At 52.2% G+C, this 19046-nt stretch overlaps 6 protein-coding genes across 7 annotated transcripts; 3 read left to right on the forward strand and 3 right to left on the reverse strand.

Annotated features, from left to right (window-relative positions):
* Window positions 1–2649: 2649 nt before the first annotated feature.
* Window positions 2650–4455, reverse strand: LOC138062906 (scale keratin-like). The gene is made up of 2 exons (XM_068922177.1): window positions 4277–4455; window positions 2650–3413 (listed from the first exon to the last, which is right to left on the reverse strand). The coding sequence occupies exon 2, from the start codon at window positions 3387–3389 to the stop codon at window positions 3150–3152; it is 240 nt and encodes a 79-aa protein (XP_068778278.1). The 5' UTR covers window positions 3390–3413; window positions 4277–4455; the 3' UTR covers window positions 2650–3149.
* Window positions 3828–7929, forward strand: LOC104142539 (scale keratin-like). 2 transcript variants are annotated; one of them, XM_068922175.1, is made up of 3 exons: window positions 3846–3961; window positions 6220–6429; window positions 7043–7929. In XM_068922175.1, exon 3 carries the CDS (start codon window positions 7067–7069, stop codon window positions 7304–7306), a length of 240 nt encoding a protein of 79 aa, XP_068778276.1. In that variant the 5' UTR covers window positions 3846–3961; window positions 6220–6429; window positions 7043–7066; the 3' UTR covers window positions 7307–7929. The 2 variants fall into 2 exon arrangements, with proteins under 2 accessions (XP_068778277.1, XP_068778276.1); XM_068922176.1 differs by lacking the exon at window positions 6220–6429 and having other exon boundaries at window positions 3828–3961.
* A 2755-nt stretch (window positions 7930–10684) lies between these two features.
* Window positions 10685–11143, reverse strand: LOC138062905 (claw keratin-like). Its single transcript, XM_068922174.1, has one exon. The coding sequence runs from the start codon at window positions 11141–11143 to the stop codon at window positions 10754–10756; it is 390 nt and encodes a 129-aa protein (XP_068778275.1). The 3' UTR covers window positions 10685–10753.
* Window positions 11144–12462: 1319 nt separating this feature from the next.
* Window positions 12463–13768, forward strand: LOC138062883 (claw keratin-like). Its single transcript, XM_068922111.1, has 2 exons — window positions 12463–12547; window positions 13004–13768. Exon 2 carries the CDS (start codon window positions 13025–13027, stop codon window positions 13412–13414), a length of 390 nt encoding a protein of 129 aa, XP_068778212.1. The 5' UTR covers window positions 12463–12547; window positions 13004–13024; the 3' UTR covers window positions 13415–13768.
* A 1523-nt stretch (window positions 13769–15291) lies between these two features.
* Window positions 15292–16035, reverse strand: LOC138062877 (claw keratin-like). The gene has a single exon (XM_068922095.1). It carries the CDS (start codon window positions 16033–16035, stop codon window positions 15646–15648), a length of 390 nt encoding a protein of 129 aa, XP_068778196.1. The 3' UTR covers window positions 15292–15645.
* A 1319-nt stretch (window positions 16036–17354) lies between these two features.
* LOC104137764 (claw keratin) lies at window positions 17355–18676 on the forward strand. Its single transcript, XM_068922094.1, has 2 exons — window positions 17355–17439; window positions 17895–18676. The coding sequence occupies exon 2, from the start codon at window positions 17916–17918 to the stop codon at window positions 18303–18305; it is 390 nt and encodes a 129-aa protein (XP_068778195.1). The 5' UTR covers window positions 17355–17439; window positions 17895–17915; the 3' UTR covers window positions 18306–18676.
* Window positions 18677–19046: the final 370 nt, after the last annotated feature.

A 19046-nucleotide genomic window follows, 5' to 3' on the forward strand; every position in this document is an offset into this window, starting at 1 on the left:
GAGTAATGATCCCAGATGTTAAGGAAACTAATTATATTAATTGAAGTTGTGACATATGCAAAAAATTTAGTTTTCTTACTCTTTGTTCAGGTAAGAAGATTGGAATTTCTGGATGATGCAGTATTGTGTTTTGAAGGGTTACGAAAGCCAGCTGTCTCATAACAAGTTGAAGAATGCTAAAATGGCCATTAATTGTCCTGCAAAGTTAAGCTTGTGTGTGAAATCTTTCAAAGTTACCTAACTGATCAGGATTAATAGAATATTTTGATGTCTCAAGACATAGATCCTTGAAAACCAGGAAATGACCTTGGGAAGTGTGAGTTCACCAATGCCCATACTTCTACATCTACAAACAAAAATAATGCACGGAAATGCCCTAAATGTACTCCAAGACACACAGCAACATTCAGTCCATAACTGAAAATACAACAAATACAAAATCTTAGTAGTAATAAGAAGATGGAGTCAAATTCACTAAGGAAAACATATTAAGACATTTATATAAGAGCCCTAAGTCATGAGAATATTGCAGTTTTTAGGGTTCCCTCTGTACAATTTCAGTTACCTTTTGTCACCCCCATTTATCAAAAAAAAAGATTTATCCTACATTATTCCTTTGGCATATACTTTTTCAAGCTGTACTGTATCAGAGTTTATATCAGAACTAACATATATATTTTAAAAATGTATGTCAAGAAGGACTTTTAGAAAAATTCTTGACAAATGTTGACATTTTCTCTCAAGATGGATGTTTCTGTTTTCTGTAGTTTGTCTATTTATTTTGTCAAGTACATAGTTATTTCTTTTTCTAACATGTCAGTAATAAGATTATATAATAGCAATGCAACAGTTGTAAGGACATACAGATAGGATATATGTGTATGTGTGTGTGTGTATACATAAAAAAAAAAATCATGACTTTTAAAGAGGTGATCCATTTTTCCCTATTTTTTCTGATACCATGTTATGACTGACCGAAGTACTTAAAAACCTCATTTTTTAAAATCATGAAAGGTATTTTGTGTAAGTTCAAATTTTTTTTTGTTTTCTACATCATAAACAAATTTGAACTTGAACATTTTGAAGAAGTAAAAAACATGCACTATGCTACCTGAAAAAGAAACCATTTCTGATTTCTTTTTGTTATGTTGGAGTATGTGAGTCATGATATATTACATCAACCGATGACTTCTCTTAAAAGTTAAACTTATGCGTAAAACACAGCTACTTTCAGATGAAAATCAAATACCTTCAGATTCTGAGTCTGTAGATCATGATCAGTTGAAGGAAATGAGTTACCTTGATTTGCATGAAAAGCCTTTGTTAGTTGTAATCTGACTGGAATCATTTACCACAAGCATCTAGTGGGCTATTGTCGATCACAATAGTGAATTTTCAAACCGGTGCTCAATGGATGTTGATTTGAGAACTTTTTGCCTGGTTGGACCCAAGCAGAGCCTCTTTGGCAGCTCCCCAGGGCCCATCAGCGCTTTTTCTCTGGATTTCTCTGTGTTCTTTGACGGTCCCCTCCGCCAGCTCTTGACTAACCTGCTGAATTAGTGTCTGGATTCTGCTCCATTCCTGAGATCTGGTTTTATCTGGATGTGAATTCAAATAAACCTTCCTTCTCCCTGGAAGGCAGTTGCACCTGGCTCTGACAAGATGAGGCAAGGAGCCCTCCAGCTGGCCCTTCCCTCATAGTCTATCCACCAGGGAGAAGTCTGCGCTGTCTTAATTACAGACTCTTAAGAGTCTGTAATTCTGCTTTCCGCATGCAGGTTGGCCTGTTTACTGGAGACCTGAAGTCCCCATGGATTGGAAGGAATAATGTTTCCTATTGCAAATCTCAGGATCATCGCAGGAGGCTCTTCCCTTCGTCATTAAGTTGTCAGTCACTTTTACTTCAACTCTTCTCCCTCCCTGTCACGTGCCCTCCTGTTAATTATGGGGGACGATTACTTCCCATCATAGCCTCGCCTTATGTGGGAATCTGCGTTCTTCTCTTGTAAAACAGCTCTTCCTTATAGCCCAGGCTGTGGGCTGCTCACCCGAAAGGAGCCGCCGGCAGGGCAGCGTGCTGGCGCAGGGTCAGGAGGAGATGGGGAGGACAAAGCTCACGGCTTGCACAAGGGACGTGGACCACGCCAAGTAAGCTCTGGTGGAGAAGCAGCCGTACTTAAGCTTTAATATGCACCGAGAACAGAAGAGCGCTAGCTCCCGTGCGCTCTCATATCAGATACCTTTTTCAGAGCTGCAGGAAAACTTAGGGAGTCTGGCATTGTGTGTCTCGTTTTGAGCGCGTTTTAGATCCTCAAATATAGCATAACTTGAGCTGGATGTAGTCAGCAAATACTGATTTCGTTTCCTTGAATCTACACATTTCTAAGCTAATGTTTTGGAAAGAAGCAGCATTTCAGCTGTATTTGGTGAAAGAGAGGCAGAGTTAAGATGGACCTGAATTTTCAGAATTGTCTTGAAGAAGACAGAAATTGAGGTGTTATACATGTCCTCAGTAGCCTCAGACTTTACAGGGTGTTTAAAACTGCAGCTCTGAAAAATAAGTGGCTCCTTTTTACCACACCTCAGGTAAATAATTAGTAATAGCAAAAAAAAGGGAAAAAAAATTAAAATATGACAAAACAGTAATATGATGCTAGATCTTTTAATGAGAATAAGAAGCATGGTATACAGCAGTTACAGCTTGTAGTAATGCAGAACAGGAAGAGTATCCAGAGGTTCGTACACTCCATAAAGGAAGAGTTACTACATTTCACAGGAGATGCTCCGCTCGGGGCTGCGGCGGCTCAGGGTGACGATCGGAGCCGTCAGCCCTGCCACGCGGCTCCGCAGCCAGCAGAGTGAGACGCATCACCTTCTCCAGGCTACATCTTCTGTCGCGAAACTATACATCAGAAACACACAACACATCTGCCGGCAAAGGCGACAAAGCAGGAGTTGGGCATGGAAACAGATTATTGGACGTAGCTGCAGACGGAGAAATTTGACAGAGGTGCTAAGTACTTGGAGCTATTCCTGACTTCGCATGCTGTTATGGGAGCTGAGCACAGGGAAAATTCATACGGGAGCCGTAAATCACTGTTTCACCTTTCATTTCTTACAGGGTGGCTATGTGGCTAGTTGGGCTGGGTTTAGCAGGGGTAGCAGCCACCAAAGCTGTATCTGGGGGTGTAGCAAGAAGAGTAGGGGTAGCAGTAGCGGGAGCCAGAGCCGTAGCAGTCGCCCAGGCCGCGGTAACCCCGCAGACCCCCGTAGCCCCAGGAGCCGCAAGGGCTCCCGCAGCCGTAGCTCCTGCGGTAGGTGTACGCCGTCCCGTAGTTGCAGGGCGAGTAGCACACGTCGTCGCACTGGTTCTGGTAGTAGTAGGTCATCTTGGTGCGGTGGAGGGCGCGAGCCTGAAACACAGCAACGGGAGATAGGCTGAGGTCTGCCCCAGAGGCCGAGCTGCAGCTTGCTCAATCTAGCAAACCCCACGTAAGCATGGGAAAGAGGGAGAAGGGGGAACCAGGAAATGACCTAACATCTCATTTCTAGGCTACACCTGGGCTGTTTTTCCTTAATCTTGCCCAGGTCACTCCTTTGTATGTTTCTCACTTTTTTCCCTCCCTAATAATATTTCGTGTTTCTTTTCTTGCTGCTACTGCCTGGAATTTAAAGTCCATTTTAAGAGAGAATTTTAGGATATTGGTAGGATTAGATTCCCAGTGAGGATTTGACTGTTTCCTCCCGTATCAGTATCTGAGGTTTCTCTGAAGACCGTAAGTGACTAGACACTAGTTAGTGAATAAATACAGTCAGCTGTTGCTGTCAAGAGACGATATGAGAGAGGAAATGCTGCTCTTGTGGAAGGCAGCAGTGCTCTGCTGACTGCAAACAGCAAGTTTGCTTGGATCTGGGTCTGTGCCTTAAGTGCTAATGGAACATGTAAGAACTGTCAGAGCAGGTGAGTGAGCAGTCTGTTTAATGTGCTCTTCTTGTCTGAAATAATGTAATGTGTTATCTACTTCTAATTAAAGAAGCCTGGAATGCTTCAGTAGATAATAACATAAGGCAGTTTCTCCTAGTGAAAAGCTAGATATGACAATCTTCAAAGCTTATGTGGATGTTCTAATGTCCTATTTTAAACAAAAATGAGTTGTACTTGCATGGTCATGAAATCACAGTCTTCTAGTGTGTGGATACTACCTCTATAGTAATAGAGCAAGAACACAGACAGCATCTACAGAGCAGTAAAGGTATAGTAGTAGGTCTGACTTACCAAGCTCAGTGAGAATGTAAGTCCTGAGATGCGAATGGAGAGTCCTGAGTTTCTTTCCCTTTTATATACTTATCTGGCTATGCTTACTGTACTTTAAACTCATGTTCATCACAAAACAAATTTTCTCATGCATGTCATTCCTCCAGTTGATGTAATTGCTTTTTTGGTTTGTGATTATTAGTCAGTTCTTGGCTTCCAAAAGCATGGCATTGCATTGCAGTTTTCTTTCATGTTGAGGCTTCCTGGATCAATTATATTTATAGAATTAGTATGGTGAAACTTGAGTTATAACAGGAAAGGGAAGGCAGGATATTTAGGACAGAATTGTTTGAGACTTGCAATCCCTATTTGGAGGGAGGGACAATGATTCAGTGTGTGAAGTTTGTAAAACTCTGAATTAATTTGAGAAGAAACATTTCCAAGATTTTTGCAGAAATAATTGTAGGAACCGTTTCTTTGTTTCAAAATCACATTTTTAGGTCAAATTCTTGAAGCTATTTCCATTTATTACTCATTTGTATGTATGATTTGCCAAAAACAAAACTACGAGAAAGGTGTCTGGAATAGAGGAAAAGTATGGGCTGCAGCTTGCTGCAATAAATCTACTCACAGACACATTGCATACTGTGACCTAGCACAGAAAAAGTAACTTTGTATGAAAACAGATTTCCTTTCTTGCCATACTCCATTAATTACTACTAACAAAGTTTTTAACAGCTGTCTCCTAAGTCTTCATAGAATGAAGCTGGGGTCCTTTTTGGTAAGAACAGTGGAAATAATTCTGAGTAATATATGGATACAGAGCCAAAACTTTTCTTTATGAGAATGGTAAAATGAAGGCAGTCATGTAGCAATTAGTAATAAATCTAAAGGTTTTCAAACAGAAGTACTGATATTTGAAGTTTCCAGTCTTTGCCACCTGTGTGAAATAAACTTCCAGGCTTGCTCTTCTGGAGAGCCAGTCCAAGCAAGGAAATCTCACTAGATCCAAAAATACCTGCTTAGTGTTTACACTTGGATTAGAAAATGATTAATTTGGGAGTTCATTAGAAGGAGCAAGATAAAACAAACATGAGCATATCTCTATAATAACTCTTCTTTTCCTGAGAAGGTCTGCAAATGGTAAATATTATTTAACATGACGTCTTTTTAACATTGCTGAGGTGTTTAACTTAATGCCATTAATTACAATGAATAATGCTGAGCCCTGTGAGCAGAATGCAACCCGGCAATATTCCAGCCTTCCTGCTGACCTTCACCTCAAAACACTGCTGTTTACTTGCATCTAAAGCAAGGATAATAACAGGCATTTTGGATGTTCTGTGCCATTCTCAGAATTTTGAATATCAAAGCCTTCATTAATACTTATTAAAGATTTACATGTACAAAGAGTTTATTAACTTTAATATTAAAATACTTTGTTCCTGAAAATGCCCTGGTGTTATGTAATATAGTTACTAAAAATGTATATCACATTGTCCTATTTCTGTCCTTTATTAGCGTGGAATTTACAGCTTCAGAATGGGGTCTCTAAAAGTTGTTTCTTCCAAAAACATATGCTGTTTATTTTGCTTTAAAGTTTATAGGCCCATTCTCAGCTGATATCAGCACAGCAATGTCCTATTGCATGCCAGCATAAAATCAAAGAAGTGATCTTTTTCCCTTTGCTACAGGAAATGTTGGAAGGGATTGGTATGAATATTCTCATTATAGTTGAAACGCATAGAAAGGAGAAGCTTCCCCTTTCAAAGCAATTTCAGGGGAAAAAAAAAAAAACTGCTCAATGAAGTGACCCCAGCTGCGGGGCGATGTGCAGGGTGAGGCTGGGCTGCCAAAAATGAGATAATTTGTACTTTCTGCACCTTCTTTAGCGTTATTGCTGCATAGAACAAGCAAACTCAGGGTGACAATATCGGAGCTTAATTGCTCTCTATCTTTCTGAGATCAAAGAGCCCTGGAGGGTGTAGCCTGTGTGTCACAGTGCTGCAGCAACAGTCGGAAACCCGGGGGAAAACCGCTGCCTGGGCAAAAGGAGTCACGAGAACAGCCAGCTGCCTCTGCTGCCTGGGGCAGAGCCATGGCATGCTATAAAAGCACGGGCTGCTGAGAATCATGTATTTGCTTCTCCTGACTTGTTGTCCTTGTTGAAGTGGGTAAGTTTGAACACCTTTTAAAAGAAATCTAGTGAATAATGGAGAAATTATTTGATGCTATATTTTTTTCACTTCCTTTTCACACCCTGGTGGTGGTGGGGGGGGCTAAGTTGCAGGTGCTGCAGATCAATGTATTGCAATTTGATGAAGGTTGTTTATACCTGACATTAATGAAAATACAGGGAGGAAAGAATATATTTGAATGTCTGAAACTGTGTGTTAATTACACATCAATCCCTCTTTTTTTCCTAAATTTTTAGGAAAAATTTTGCTCTACAGAAATTCCCCATTAATTTCTTAATGGGGAATTAAGAAATTAAGGGCCCCTGAGGGCCCTGGTACAGGTGGCACCATTTGGTGTCTGATTGCCAGTCATGATCCTTAGGTGCAGTTGGGGGACAGGCAGGAAAGTTCAAAAAGGCTGGTCAGGAAGGAGGGTTGGGGGAAGGCCTGGCATTAAAAGTCAGGATATGCCAGCAGGCATGCGTGGAGGGTTTTGGTCAGCGTGCCTGTCTTTGCTCACTGTCTCTTCCTTGCTCTCAGGATTCATTTGAGTTTTGCTTGCTGTTGACACCGTTGCCTTATGAGCTTCTTTCCTACTGCTGTGTTTCAGGCTCGCGCCCTCCACCGCACCAAGATGACCTACTACTACCAGAACCAGTGCGACGACGTGTGCTACTCGCCCTGCAACTACGGGACGGCGTACACCTACCGCAGGAGCTACGGCTGCGGGAGCCCTTGCGGCTCCTGGGGCTACGGGGGTCTGCGGGGTTACCGCGGCCTGGGCGACTGCTACGGCTCTGGCTCCCGCTACTGCTACCCCTACTCTTCTTGCTACACCCCCAGATACAGCTTTGGTGGCTGCTACCCCTGCTAAACCCAGAGAGTTTTAATGGGAAATGAGGTTTGAGAATTAATTACTAGCTTCAAGGATGCTGTTACAGGGATGGTTTGCAGAAGCTCTGAGTCCAGAGCCACAGCTGAGAGCTGCAGCGTTTTGGGGAACTTGGTGTTTCTGTGAAACTTCTTGCTCAGTGTACTTCCAAAATCTTGTTTTGTCTTGTTTTTTCCATAGTGGCGGCTTTGCTCTATGCAGCTCTGACAGTATACTGGAAGCAGGGCTTAACATGAGTATGAACAGCTTGTAAACTCATTTATAGCTCTTTCACGTTTAATGCTAATGACATCTAGTCTGCGTATGTGCGATCATTTCTGTAGGACTGACTGTGTTTCTGACTTTACTGCTGTTGAAGATAGGCAAAAGAAAAATGAATTGCCTACTCTGTTCTGTTTTGTTGGGTTCAAAGCAAATGGGAAAAGTTTGAAAATGGAAATAGATAGTCAAGTGCTACTGCTGTAGTAGCAAAAATGGCTTCATCCAAAACAAAGTGAATTTTCTGCTGATCTAAAATTAAATTGCTGTATGTATTCTTTCTGCTTCTGCTTTCTGTATCATTTTGGATTGTGAGCTTCATTATTATTAAAAATGTTACAGCATCACCATGTCTCTGATTTTTCTTTCACTGTTCAGTGTTTCATTTTTCTTAATGCTTTGATTTATTGAGTCAAAAGTGGCCTCTGGCTTGAATGTACTTGGATTTTTCTTTTGTTTTTGGGTCCCCTGAAAACAGGCCTTTAACTCTGTCTTTGAATTGCAGTGTGTACGTGGACATTGGATGTAACAGCTACTACCACCACATCTCAGTGGTTATAAATACACAGGTTGTCCATAGACAAACCCAGTTTACCCAGAGGATAAGCCAAGAAATCTGGAGGAAACCCCTTCTTCTCAAATGCTCTTTGTGCTGAGAGTATCTGAGATGTTCTCTTGGTTTAGAGACTGGATCTGTTACAAAACAGAAAATTGCACATATTCTGCTCACTTTATTAAGTGTTTGCAGTGATCGCTGCAAGGCACCTTTTGAATGACAATAAAATGGCATGGAATTTTCTGGTGCACAACATGTAGTTGTTATTCAGATGAGATCCTTTGATGCAAGTCCTAAGTGATCCTATTATTCATGACTGCTGTCAGTTAGGTGCTTCAGTAGTAAACTCTTAATAGTATGATACTGTAATGCAATCCAGATGTAAAATGGCTTGTGGAGTGCTTTGAAATCCGTGTTAAACCTTAGAAGCTTCATTATGGCTGTAATTGCTGTCCTTTGAACGCGCACAAACAGAGATGCTTTGAGGGTAGCCTCACAAAAGGAACTAACAAGAGGGGCTGAACCCAACTGTGCTATGCTACCCCTGCAAGGCTGGTGCACACTGGAAAAGCTGTGGATTTACCCTTCCCTGCAAATTTCAGAATTGAGCTTTTTTGCTGGGAAGGTACTCACTGATTTCAGTGCCTGATGCACTGCCTGCAGGAGTGCAATGTGGGTTGCTCCTGACCTCGTATTTTGACTTTAAAGGTTACAACTTTAGCTGGAACTGGTCATAATTTCAGAAGCTATTTTCATCCAGAATGGTGATCTAGTTCTCTTGCAGGTACAGAATTTTAAGATACTGAAATTTACTTATTTGTAGATAATAAGTAGATGCTTTGGCATAAGATACAGAATGAGGCAGTTTTATTCTACATCAAACTAGAGAAGAAAATAGCAGGTATTTCTGAAGACTGAGGTCAGATGCTGTATCCTATAGCTATCTGGGATCTTAATAAGGTCCACAGTTCCAATTCACAGCCCTGTGCCTCAGCCCTATTCCTCTAGCCCTCATCACTGCCTAATTGTGCTTTTTCAGTTTCCCCTTGAAACTAGCAAAGTGATTTCAAGGCACATGAGTTAAAGATTAAAAAAAAAAGTTTTGTGTAACTATGTACTCCTATTAAGTTTAACTCATAAATTCACTAATACTTGCATTTCAATATCCATAATAAAAATGTGTTTGCAGAAACCATTAAATTTGTAATATTCCTAAATATCACAGATCGCCTGTATAAGAATCAGTATTAGCTTAAATTAAACAGGAAGTCAGAATAATATAGATTTAAAAAAATTAGTATTCATCCTCATAACAGTGGTAATGGGCTCTTGATACCATAATGTTATGCAAATATAAAATATTAACAGATATCTGCAAATAGTATTGAAATCTTTAATTCTGAAGAATCTTCAGTAAACTCACCTCTGCTTTCCTTCAAATACTGATTAACAGAGGCAGCCTGAGATTAGGGTCACAGCACAGACTAGTAGAATGAAATCCAGCTGTCTAACATGAGAAGACAGTCACTAATTGTAGGCTCTCTTGTGGTTGTTTGTGCGGACCCACACTTCAATGAAAAATTTGAAGGCTATAAAATCATATTCTAACTAAAGCATATATGAAAATAGCTTAGCATGCACTTCTTAAGTGACTATTATTTAATAATGAAGCACTTAAGAGTAGTAAACATTTAATACAGTAATGATACACAACGAACATATAAAATAGTTATGAGCGTCTGTGAAGTACTTTGAACTTCTCAGACTATCTAGCATGGGGAAATTTGGAAGCATTCTTTACTTCTGCTTGAAAAAAGGAACACTGCACATCAAATACATTTATTGATTATCTACTGTCCAAAGCTGCCTCTAACAATGAGATTAATAGCTTGTTTGTATTTCTTTCTCTGCTGCATTTTGAGAGCGTTCTTCTGAGCTCCTGAGGATTCCACCTACCCATGTTAGCAAATGCACTTCGCAACTGATGATTAACCCAGTGGCCAGAGCTCTGGTATTGCAACATCACTTAGAATCAGGGAAAATGAGAGCAAACAGAAAAAACTAGCAAAAGGCAGGCGAGACTTGGAAACACGGTGGGGTTGAGTGCTGCTGGAGGCTAGGGGACAGCTCGTGGGAGGTGCTCTTCATGACCCAGGCGCAGGGCGAGCGTGAGCTCTGATGCACTGACCAAAGTGCCCCAGGCCCCAAGGTGGGGAAGGAGGAAGGAGCAAGAACCACCAGGGGCCAACATTGCGATGCAACACAGCTTTTATTGCAGCTCCCAAGGGAGGAGGCACGTGGGGAAGAGCAGGGCCCTGGCCACGGCGAGGCCGCGCTCTCCATGGAGAGGTGCAGAGCGACACCGAGCAGCAGGCGTGCTGCAGGAGGAGGCAGCCGGTGCTCGGCTGCGCTGTCACGGGGCAGCGTGGCTGGGAGCGAAGATCAAGCGGGTCAGGAGGACGCCGCCAATGGGTCCCGTGCAGGCATGAGGTGGTTGGGCACGGCCCCAAGCAGAGCTGGGGAGGCGAGTGGGCCGTTGCTGGGTGCCAAGGCTCGGGAGGTGCCGGGGGTTGTTGGGCACCGTCCTTGGCGTGTGGCCGTGCCAAGCGTGGCGCTTAGCAGGGCCCACAGTTGCCGTTGAGGTAGCGGTGGGCAAGGCCCCAGCTCCCAGAGCCGCAGCTCCCAAAGCCCCCGTAGACCCCAAGGCTGCCGTAACCCCCAAGGCCTCTAAGGCCCCTGGAGCCGCCAAGGCCTCCAAGGCCTCCAAGGCCTCCAAAGGTGCCGCCGAAGCCCCCTCCAACGCCGGGGGCGCCCACGGAGCTGACGATGCTGTACTGCGGGAAGGAGCTGAGGATGGGCCCGGGCAAGGTGAGCACCGAAGGCGGGGGCTGGATCACCACGGTGGAGTCGGGGCACTGCCGCACGCAGGGCTCGTTGCAGGAGCCGGCCAGCGGGGCCGGGGCGGCCACCCCGCAGGGAGACGGGCACATGCTGGAGCAGGACATCCTTAGGCTCGGCAGGGCAAGCTGCGAGGCAAGGCAGAGCCCGGGCTCAGCGCAACGCCTGAGCACTAATACCTCGCGCTGCTGCCGGATGGCACCCGTCGGCACCAAGGGAGGCCCCAGCGCCTCTCGGGCGGCCACAGCAACAGCAGCTGCGACCTTGGACATGGCCCTGGGGAGCACTTGCCCTCCTTGAGCGCTCCCAGGCACCAACTAGCTCCGAGTAGAGAGGGAAAGCGCCCGCCTCCAAACCAGACGGAAAGCCCCCGAGCACCCAGAAGACTTATCTGCCCTGCTCTACTGAAAACGTTGCGTCTCAGCGCTTGCGCTTGGACAACTTGGCCTTTCCGTGCCTGTGTAACAGCACCACCACATCCACCACGGCCACGTTAGCTCAGGCGCAGTGGAGCGCACAGCAGCACGTGTGCCCGAGAAGCCCGAGCTGGGAAAGGAGAGAGGCAGAGACGGAGTGGACTTACTGCGTTGCAGAAGGAGCTCAAGCGGAGGCAGCTGGATAGAGGGCTGCGAAGCCCTGAGCTCTTTTATAGCAGCCGCAGGTGGCCCGGGCGGCGAGCAGGGGGCGGTTGCGGAAGGCCCAGTTAATCCGGCCGTAAAGCGGGCACGCATCGTGCATCATCGAAGGGTGCGGGGCAATTCCGCCCCACCGCGCTGGGGACACGTAACGACATGAAAGGCAGCAGGCTGTAACAGCTGACAATAGCAATAAACCCCAACACGCTGCTAATCCCCCACGTTACACACGTGAGAGGGTAATGGGCGTCCTGCAGACGCACCTGTAAATGCTGGGCACAGCCAGCCCGTGTGTCATTAGCCCCGTTTTATGGGCTGGTAAACAGAAGTGCTGGGAGGTCAGAGGAAATGGAGATGCAATCCCAGCCTGGCAAGGCGGCCCTCAAGCACCCGCGTCCCCCCTGCCAGCCACCAGCGAGGGCTGGGGCACGCGGGGCTGGGCCACACAGGCACTGCCAAGTCTCCCCCGTCTCCCTGCACACCCGTGGTGGGGCACCCGGGGTAGCCGGACCGATCGAGGGCCATGCAAAGAGCAGGCGCGTTGTGTTGGCCTGGACACAGCCCCTCTGCATGGGGGCTCCGCACAGACACCCTCGGGTGGGGGATTAGGAACCTGTCGGGCTTTATTGGGGAGGGGCCAGCACCTATTACAGCCTGCTGCCTTTCATGTCATTACGTGTCCCCAGCGCGGTGGGGCGGAATTGCCCCGCACCCTTCGATGATGCACGATGCGTGCCCGCTTTACGGCCGGATTAACTGGGCCTTCCGCAACCGCCCCCTGCTCGCCGCCCGGGCCACCTGCGGCTGCTATAAAAGAGCTCAGGGCTTCGCAGCCCTCTATCCAGCTGCCTCCGCTTGAGCTCCTTCTGCAACGCAGTAAGTCCACACCGTCTCTGCCTCTCTCCTTTCCCAGCTCGGGCTTCTCGGGCACACGTGCTGCTGTGCGCTCCACTGCGCCTGAGCTAACGTGGCCGTGGTGGATGTGGTGGTGCTGTTACACAGGCACGGAAAGGCCAAGTTGTCCAAGCGCAAGCGCTGAGACGCAACGTTTTCAGTAGAGCAGGGCAGATAAGTCTTCTGGGTGCTCGGGGGCTTTCCGTCTGGTTTGGAGGCGGGCGCTTTCCCTCTCTACTCGGAGCTAGTTGGTGCCTGGGAGCGCTCAAGGAGGGCAAGTGCTCCCCAGGGCCATGTCCAAGGTCGCAGCTGCTGTTGCTGTGGCCGCCCGAGAGGCGCTGGGGCCTCCCTTGGTGCCGACGGGTGCCATCCGGCAGCAGCGCGAGGTATTAGTGCTCAGGCGTTGGCGCTGAGCCCGGGCTCTGCCTTGCCTCGCAGCTTGCCCTGCCGAGCCCAAGGATGTCCTGCTCCAGCATGTGCCCGTCTCCCTGCGGGGTGGCCGCCCCGGCCCCGCTGGCCGGCTCCTGCAACGAGCCCTGCGTGCGGCAGTGCCCCGACTCCACCGTGGTGATCCAGCCCCCGCCTTCGGTGCTCACCTTGCCCGGGCCCATCCTCAGCTCCTTCCCGCAGTACAGCATCGTCAGCTCCGTGGGCGCCCCCGGCGTTGGAGGGGGCTTCGGCGGCACCTTTGGAGGCCTTGGAGGCCTTGGAGGCCTTGGCGGCTCCAGGGGCCTTAGAGGCCTTGGGGGTTACGGCAGCCTTGGGGTCTACGGGGGCTTTGGGAGCTGCGGCTCTGGGAGCTGGGGCCTTGCCCACCGCTACCTCAACGGCAACTGTGGGCCCTGCTAAGCGCCACGCTTGGCACGGCCACACGCCAAGGACGGTGCCCAACAACCCCCGGCACCTCCCGAGCCCTGGCACCCAGCAACGGCCCACTCGCCTCCCCAGCTCTGCTTGGGGCCGTGCCCAACCACCTCATGCCTGCACGGGACCCATTGGCGGCGTCCTCCTGACCCGCTTGATCTTCGCTCCCAGCCACGCTGCCCCGTGACAGCGCAGCCGAGCACCGGCTGCCTCCTCCTGCAGCACGCCTGCTGCTCGGTGTCGCTCTGCACCTCTCCATGGAGAGCGCGGCCTCGCCGTGGCCAGGGCCCTGCTCTTCCCCACGTGCCTCCTCCCTTGGGAGCTGCAATAAAAGCTGTGTTGCATCGCAATGTTGGCCCCTGGTGGTTCTTGCTCCTTCCTTCTGCCCCACCAGCCCCAGCCCTAGTTGGTTGGGGGCTGGGTTGGCCGCTCTCGCCCAGCTCCCACTGCGGTGCCTCTTTAGAGGAACCTGCGGGAGCTGCCCCCCAGCTCCCCTTTTGGCAGCGCCTCCCTCCGCGGGACGGTCACCCACAGCAGGGGCCGCATGTAGCTCCTTCTGCAACGCCTTTTCCCTCTTTCCTCTCCCTCTTTTCTTCCCAGCTTGGGCTGCTCCACACCAAGCCCAAGAAGAGGGACTGGGCAGCGCAGGGCACTTGGTGCCCTTTTGCCCCAGTTCCCATGGGCTCTGTCCACCCCCAGGGCCACGGGGCTGGTGGAGCTGAGCAGAGCCACCCCAAGGCCAAAGGCCCAAGGCAAAAACCTCTGCTGAGCAGATGGCGCCGTAGGAGACGGGGTGCCCAACCACCACCTCACCCCACCAACCTTTCCTCAAGCTCCTTCAGCTTCCTTCCTCCCTCTCCTCCTCCTTCCGCTGCTCCCGGAGCTCCCTTGGCCCCCTCTTTCCCCTCACCGCTCCAGCAGAAGCTCTTCCCTGCGTTTTCCCTGTGTCGCCCGCCTCCAGCCCCGGGGACAAGGCTCAGCCAGGCCGGGACACGCGGAAAGGAAACGTCCCCATGGGGAAAAGGACACAGGAACACGTCTGCGTGGGCGCGGGAGCAGGGTGTGCTTCCGTGGAACAGAGCCATGCCTGGGTTTGCCCTTTGGCTCCCTTTTGCCCATTCGCTGTCTTCACAATTGTGCATGAAGCATTGGTCAGGAACTCCCCAACAGGGACCAACACGCTGCCCCGCTGCCCTAGCTGTGTGCCTGGTACACGCTGGCTCTGCGCAAGGCACCATGCAGGACTAGGATTGTACGATCCTAAGGTCATTGAGGAAGGAAGGGCCCTCATGGGCGTATCGAGGCCAAGCTCCTGCTCGGAGTTTGGGCCCTCGCAGGTGACGGGAAGCCCCTGTGCTTTCTGGGACTGTGGAGAGGAACCAGGATCCCTCAGACCGCAAATTCCCCAACCGGAAGGGAAGGCAATCTGGGAAGACGTGGATACGTCTCAGCTATGCCTTCTGCGAGCCTCCAACACCCACGCAGGCAGAGGGGGACGGCCAGTGCTCGGCGGCGGCGGCAGCCGCGAGCAGGCAGTGATGGTTCCCCCACTTCCGCCGACCTCCGAGGGTAGCTGTGCAGCAGCCCATGAAGGGCAGGAGCAAGGGCCGTGCTGGCTGTGCAGAGGATTTGCAAGAGCTTCTGCACAAGGCCCATGACACTTTGGCACGTGCAGGCTGGGACTTAGAAACACGGTGGGGTTGAGTGCTGCTGGAGGCTAGGGGACAGCTCGTGGGAGGTGCTCTTCATGACCCAGGCGCAGGGCGAGCGTGAGCTCTGATGCACCGACCAAAGTGCCCCAGGCCCCAAGGTGGGGAAGGAGGAAGGAGCAAGAACCACCAGGGGCCAACATTGCGATGCAACACAGCTTTTATTGCAGCTCCCAAGGGAGGAGGCACGTGGGGAAGAGCAGGGCCCTGGCCACGGCGAGGCCGCGCTCTCCATGGAGAGGTGCAGAGCGACACCGAGCAGCAGGCGTGCTGCAGGAGGAGGCAGCCGGTGCTCGGCTGCGCTGTCACGGGGCAGCGTGGCTGGGAGCGAAGATCAAGCGGGTCAGGAGGACGCCGCCAATGGGTCCCGTGCAGGCATGAGGTGGTTGGGCACGGCCCCAAGCAGAGCTGGGGAGGCGAGTGGGCCGTTGCTGGGTGCCAGGGCTCGGGAGGTGCCGGGGGTTGTTGGGCACCGTCCTTGGCGTGTGGCCGTGCCAAGCGTGGCGCTTAGCAGGGCCCACAGTTGCCGTTGAGGTAGCGGTGGGCAAGGCCCCAGCTCCCAGAGCCGCAGCTCCCAAAGCCCCCGTAGACCCCAAGGCTGCCGTAACCCCCAAGGCCTCTAAGGCCCCTGGAGCCGCCAAGGCCTCCAAGGCCTCCAAGGCCTCCAAAGGTGCCGCCGAAGCCCCCTCCAACGCCGGGGGCGCCCACGGAGCTGACGATGCTGTACTGCGGGAAGGAGCTGAGGATGGGCCCGGGCAAGGTGAGCACCGAAGGCGGGGGCTGGATCACCACGGTGGAGTCGGGGCACTGCCGCACGCAGGGCTCGTTGCAGGAGTCGGCCAGCGGGGCCGGGGTGGCCACCCCGCAGGGAGACGGGCACATGCTGGAGCAGGACATCCTTGGGCTCGGCAGGGCAAGCTGCGAGGCAAGGCAGAGCCCGGGCTCAGCGCAACGCCTGAGCACTAATACCTCGCGCTGCTGCCGGATGGCACCCGTCGGCACCAAGGGAGGCCCCAGCGCCTCTCGGGCGGCCACAGCAACAGCAGCTGCGACCTTGGACATGGCCCTGGGGAGCACTTGCCCTCCTTGAGCGCTCCCAGGCACCAACTAGCTCCGAGTAGAGAGGGAAAGCGCCCGCCTCCAAACCAGACGGAAAGCCCCCGAGCACCCAGAAGACTTATCTGCCCTGCTCTACTGAAAACGTTGCGTCTCAGCGCTTGCGCTTGGACAACTTGGCCTTTCCGTGCCTGTGTAACAGCACCACCACATCCACCACGGCCACGTTAGCTCAGGCGCAGTGGAGCGCACAGCAGCACGTGTGCCCGAGAAGCCCGAGCTGGGAAAGGAGAGAGGCAGAGACGGTGTGGACTTACTGCGTTGCAGAAGGAGCTCAAGCGGAGGCAGCTGGATAGAGGGCTGCGAAGCCCTGAGCTCTTTTATAGCAGCCGCAGGTGGCCCGGGCGGCGAGCAGGGGGCGGTTGCGGAAGGCCCAGTTAATCCGGCCGTAAAGCGGGCACGCATCGTGCATCATCGAAGGGTGCGGGGCAATTCTGCCCCACCGCGCTGGGGACACGTAATGACATGAAAGGCAGCAGGCTGTAATAGGTGCTGGCCTCTCCCCAATAAAGCCCGACAGGTTCCTAATCCCCCACCCGAGGGTGTCTGTGCGGAGCCCCCATGCAGAGGGGCTGTGTCCGGGCCAACACAACGCGCCTGCTCTTTGCATGGCCCTCGATCGGTCCGGCTACCCCGGGTGCCCCACCACGGGTGTGCAGGGAGACGGGGGAGACTTGGCAGTGCCTGTGTGGCCCAGCCCCGTGTGCCCCAGCCCTCGCTGGTGGCTGGCAGGGGGGACGCGGGTGCTTGAGGGCCGCCTTGCCAGGCTGGGATTGCATCTCCATTTCCTCTGACCTCCCAGCACTTCTGTTTACCAGCCCATAAAACGGGGCTAATGACACACGGGCTGGCTGTGCCCAGCATTTACAGGTGCGTCTGCAGGACGCCCATTACCCTCTCACGTGTGTAACGTGGGGGATTAGCAGCGTGTTGGGGTTTATTGCTATTGTCAGCTGTTACAGCCTGCTGCCTTTCATGTTGTTACGTGTCCCCAGTGCGGTGGGGCAGAATTGCCCCGCACCCTTCGATGATGCACGATGCGTGCCCGCTTTACGGCCGGATTAACTGGGCCTTCCGCAACCGCCCCCTGCTCGCCGCCCGGGCCACCTGCGGCTGCTATAAAAGAGCTCAGGGCTTCGCAGCCCTCTATCCAGCTGCCTCCGCTTGAGCTCCTTCTGCAACGCAGTAAGTCCACACCGTCTCTGCCTCTCTCCTTTCCCAGCTCGGGCTTCTCGGGCACACGTGCTGCTGTGCGCTCCACTGCGCCTGAGCTAACGTGGCCGTGGTGGATGTGGTGGTGCTGTTACACAGGCACGGGAAGGCCAAGTTGTCCAAGCGCAAGCGCTGAGACGCAACGTTTTCAGTAGAGCAGGGCAGATAAGTCTTCTGGGTGCTCGGGGGCTTTCCGTCTGGTTTGGAGGCGGGCGCTTTCCCTCTCTACTCGGAGCTAGTTGGTGCCTGGGAGCGCTCAAGGAGGGCAAGTGCTCCCCAGGGCCATGTCCAAGGTCGCAGCTGCTGTTGCTGTGGCCGCCCGAGAGGCGCTGGGGCCTCCCTTGGTGCCGACGGGTGCCATCCGGCAGCAGCGCGAGGTATTAGTGCTCAGGCGTTGCGCTGAGCCCGGGCTCTGCCTTGCCTCGCAGCTTGCCCTGCCGAGCCCAAGGATGTCCTGCTCCAGCATGTGCCCGTCTCCCTGCGGGGTGGCCGCCCCGGCCCCGCTGGCCGACTCCTGCAACGAGCCCTGCGTGCGGCAGTGCCCCGACTCCACCGTGGTGATCCAGCCCCCGCCTTCGGTGCTCACCTTGCCCGGGCCCATCCTCAGCTCCTTCCCGCAGTACAGCATCGTCAGCTCCGTGGGCGCCCCCGGCGTTGGAGGGGGCTTCGGCGGCACCTTTGGAGGCCTTGGAGGCCTTGGAGGCCTTGGCGGCTCCAGGGGCCTTAGAGGCCTTGGGGGTTACGGCAGCCTTGGGGTCTACGGGGGCTTTGGGAGCTGCGGCTCTGGGAGCTGGGGCCTTGCCCACCGCTACCTCAACGGCAACTGTGGGCCCTGCTAAGCGCCACGCTTGGCACGGCCACACGCCAAGGACGGTGCCCAACAACCCCCGGCACCTCCCGAGCCCTGGCACCCAGCAACGGCTCCCTTCCTGCCCCACTCGCCTCCCCAGCTCTGCTTGGGGCCGTGCCCAACCACCTCATGCCTGCACGGGAGCCATTGGCGGCGTCCTCCTGACCCGCTTGATCTTCGCTCCCAGCCACGCTGCCCCGTGACAGCGCAGCCGAGCACCGGCTGCCTCCTCCTGCAGCACGCCTGCTGCTCGGTGTCGCTCTGCACCTCTCCATGGAGAGCGCGGCCTCGCCGTGGCCAGGGCCCTGCTCTTCCCCACGTGCCTCCTCCCTTGGGAGCTGCAATAAAAGCTGTGTTGCATCGCAATGTTGGCCCCTGGTGGTTCTTGCTCCTTCCTTCTGCCCCACCAGCCCCAGCCCTAGTTGGTTGGGGGCTGGGTTGGCCGCTCTCGCCCAGCTCCCACTGCGGTGCCTCTTTAGAGGAACCTGCGGGAGCTGCCCCCCAGCTCCCCTTTCGGCAGCGCCTCCCTCCGCGGGACGGTCGCCCACAGCAGGGGCCGCATGTAGCTCCTTCTGCAACGCCTTTTCCCTCTTTCCTCTCCCCCTTTTCTTCCCAGCTTGGGCTGCTCCACACCAAGCCCAAGAAGAGGGACTGGGCAGCGCAGGGCACTTGGTGCCCTTTTGCCCCAGTTCCCATGGGCTCTGTCCACCCCCAGGGCCACGGGGCTGGT

Source organism: Struthio camelus, chromosome 30, assembly GCF_040807025.1.
Source record: "Struthio camelus isolate bStrCam1 chromosome 30, bStrCam1.hap1, whole genome shotgun sequence".
Lineage (NCBI taxonomy): Eukaryota > Metazoa > Chordata > Aves > Struthioniformes > Struthionidae > Struthio > Struthio camelus.

Coding starts and splice junctions, on each gene's coding strand:
- LOC138062906 (XM_068922177.1), bottom strand. CDS start 3,389: ATGACCTACTACTACCAGAACCAGTGCGACGACGTGTGCTACTCGCCC.
- LOC104142539 (XM_068922176.1), top strand. CDS start 7,067: ATGACCTACTACTACCAGAACCAGTGCGACGACGTGTGCTACTCGCCC.
- LOC138062905 (XM_068922174.1), bottom strand. CDS start 11,143: ATGTCCTGCTCCAGCATGTGCCCGTCTCCCTGCGGGGTGGCCGCCCCG.
- LOC138062883 (XM_068922111.1), top strand. CDS start 13,025: ATGTCCTGCTCCAGCATGTGCCCGTCTCCCTGCGGGGTGGCCGCCCCG.
- LOC138062877 (XM_068922095.1), bottom strand. CDS start 16,035: ATGTCCTGCTCCAGCATGTGCCCGTCTCCCTGCGGGGTGGCCACCCCG.
- LOC104137764 (XM_068922094.1), top strand. CDS start 17,916: ATGTCCTGCTCCAGCATGTGCCCGTCTCCCTGCGGGGTGGCCGCCCCG.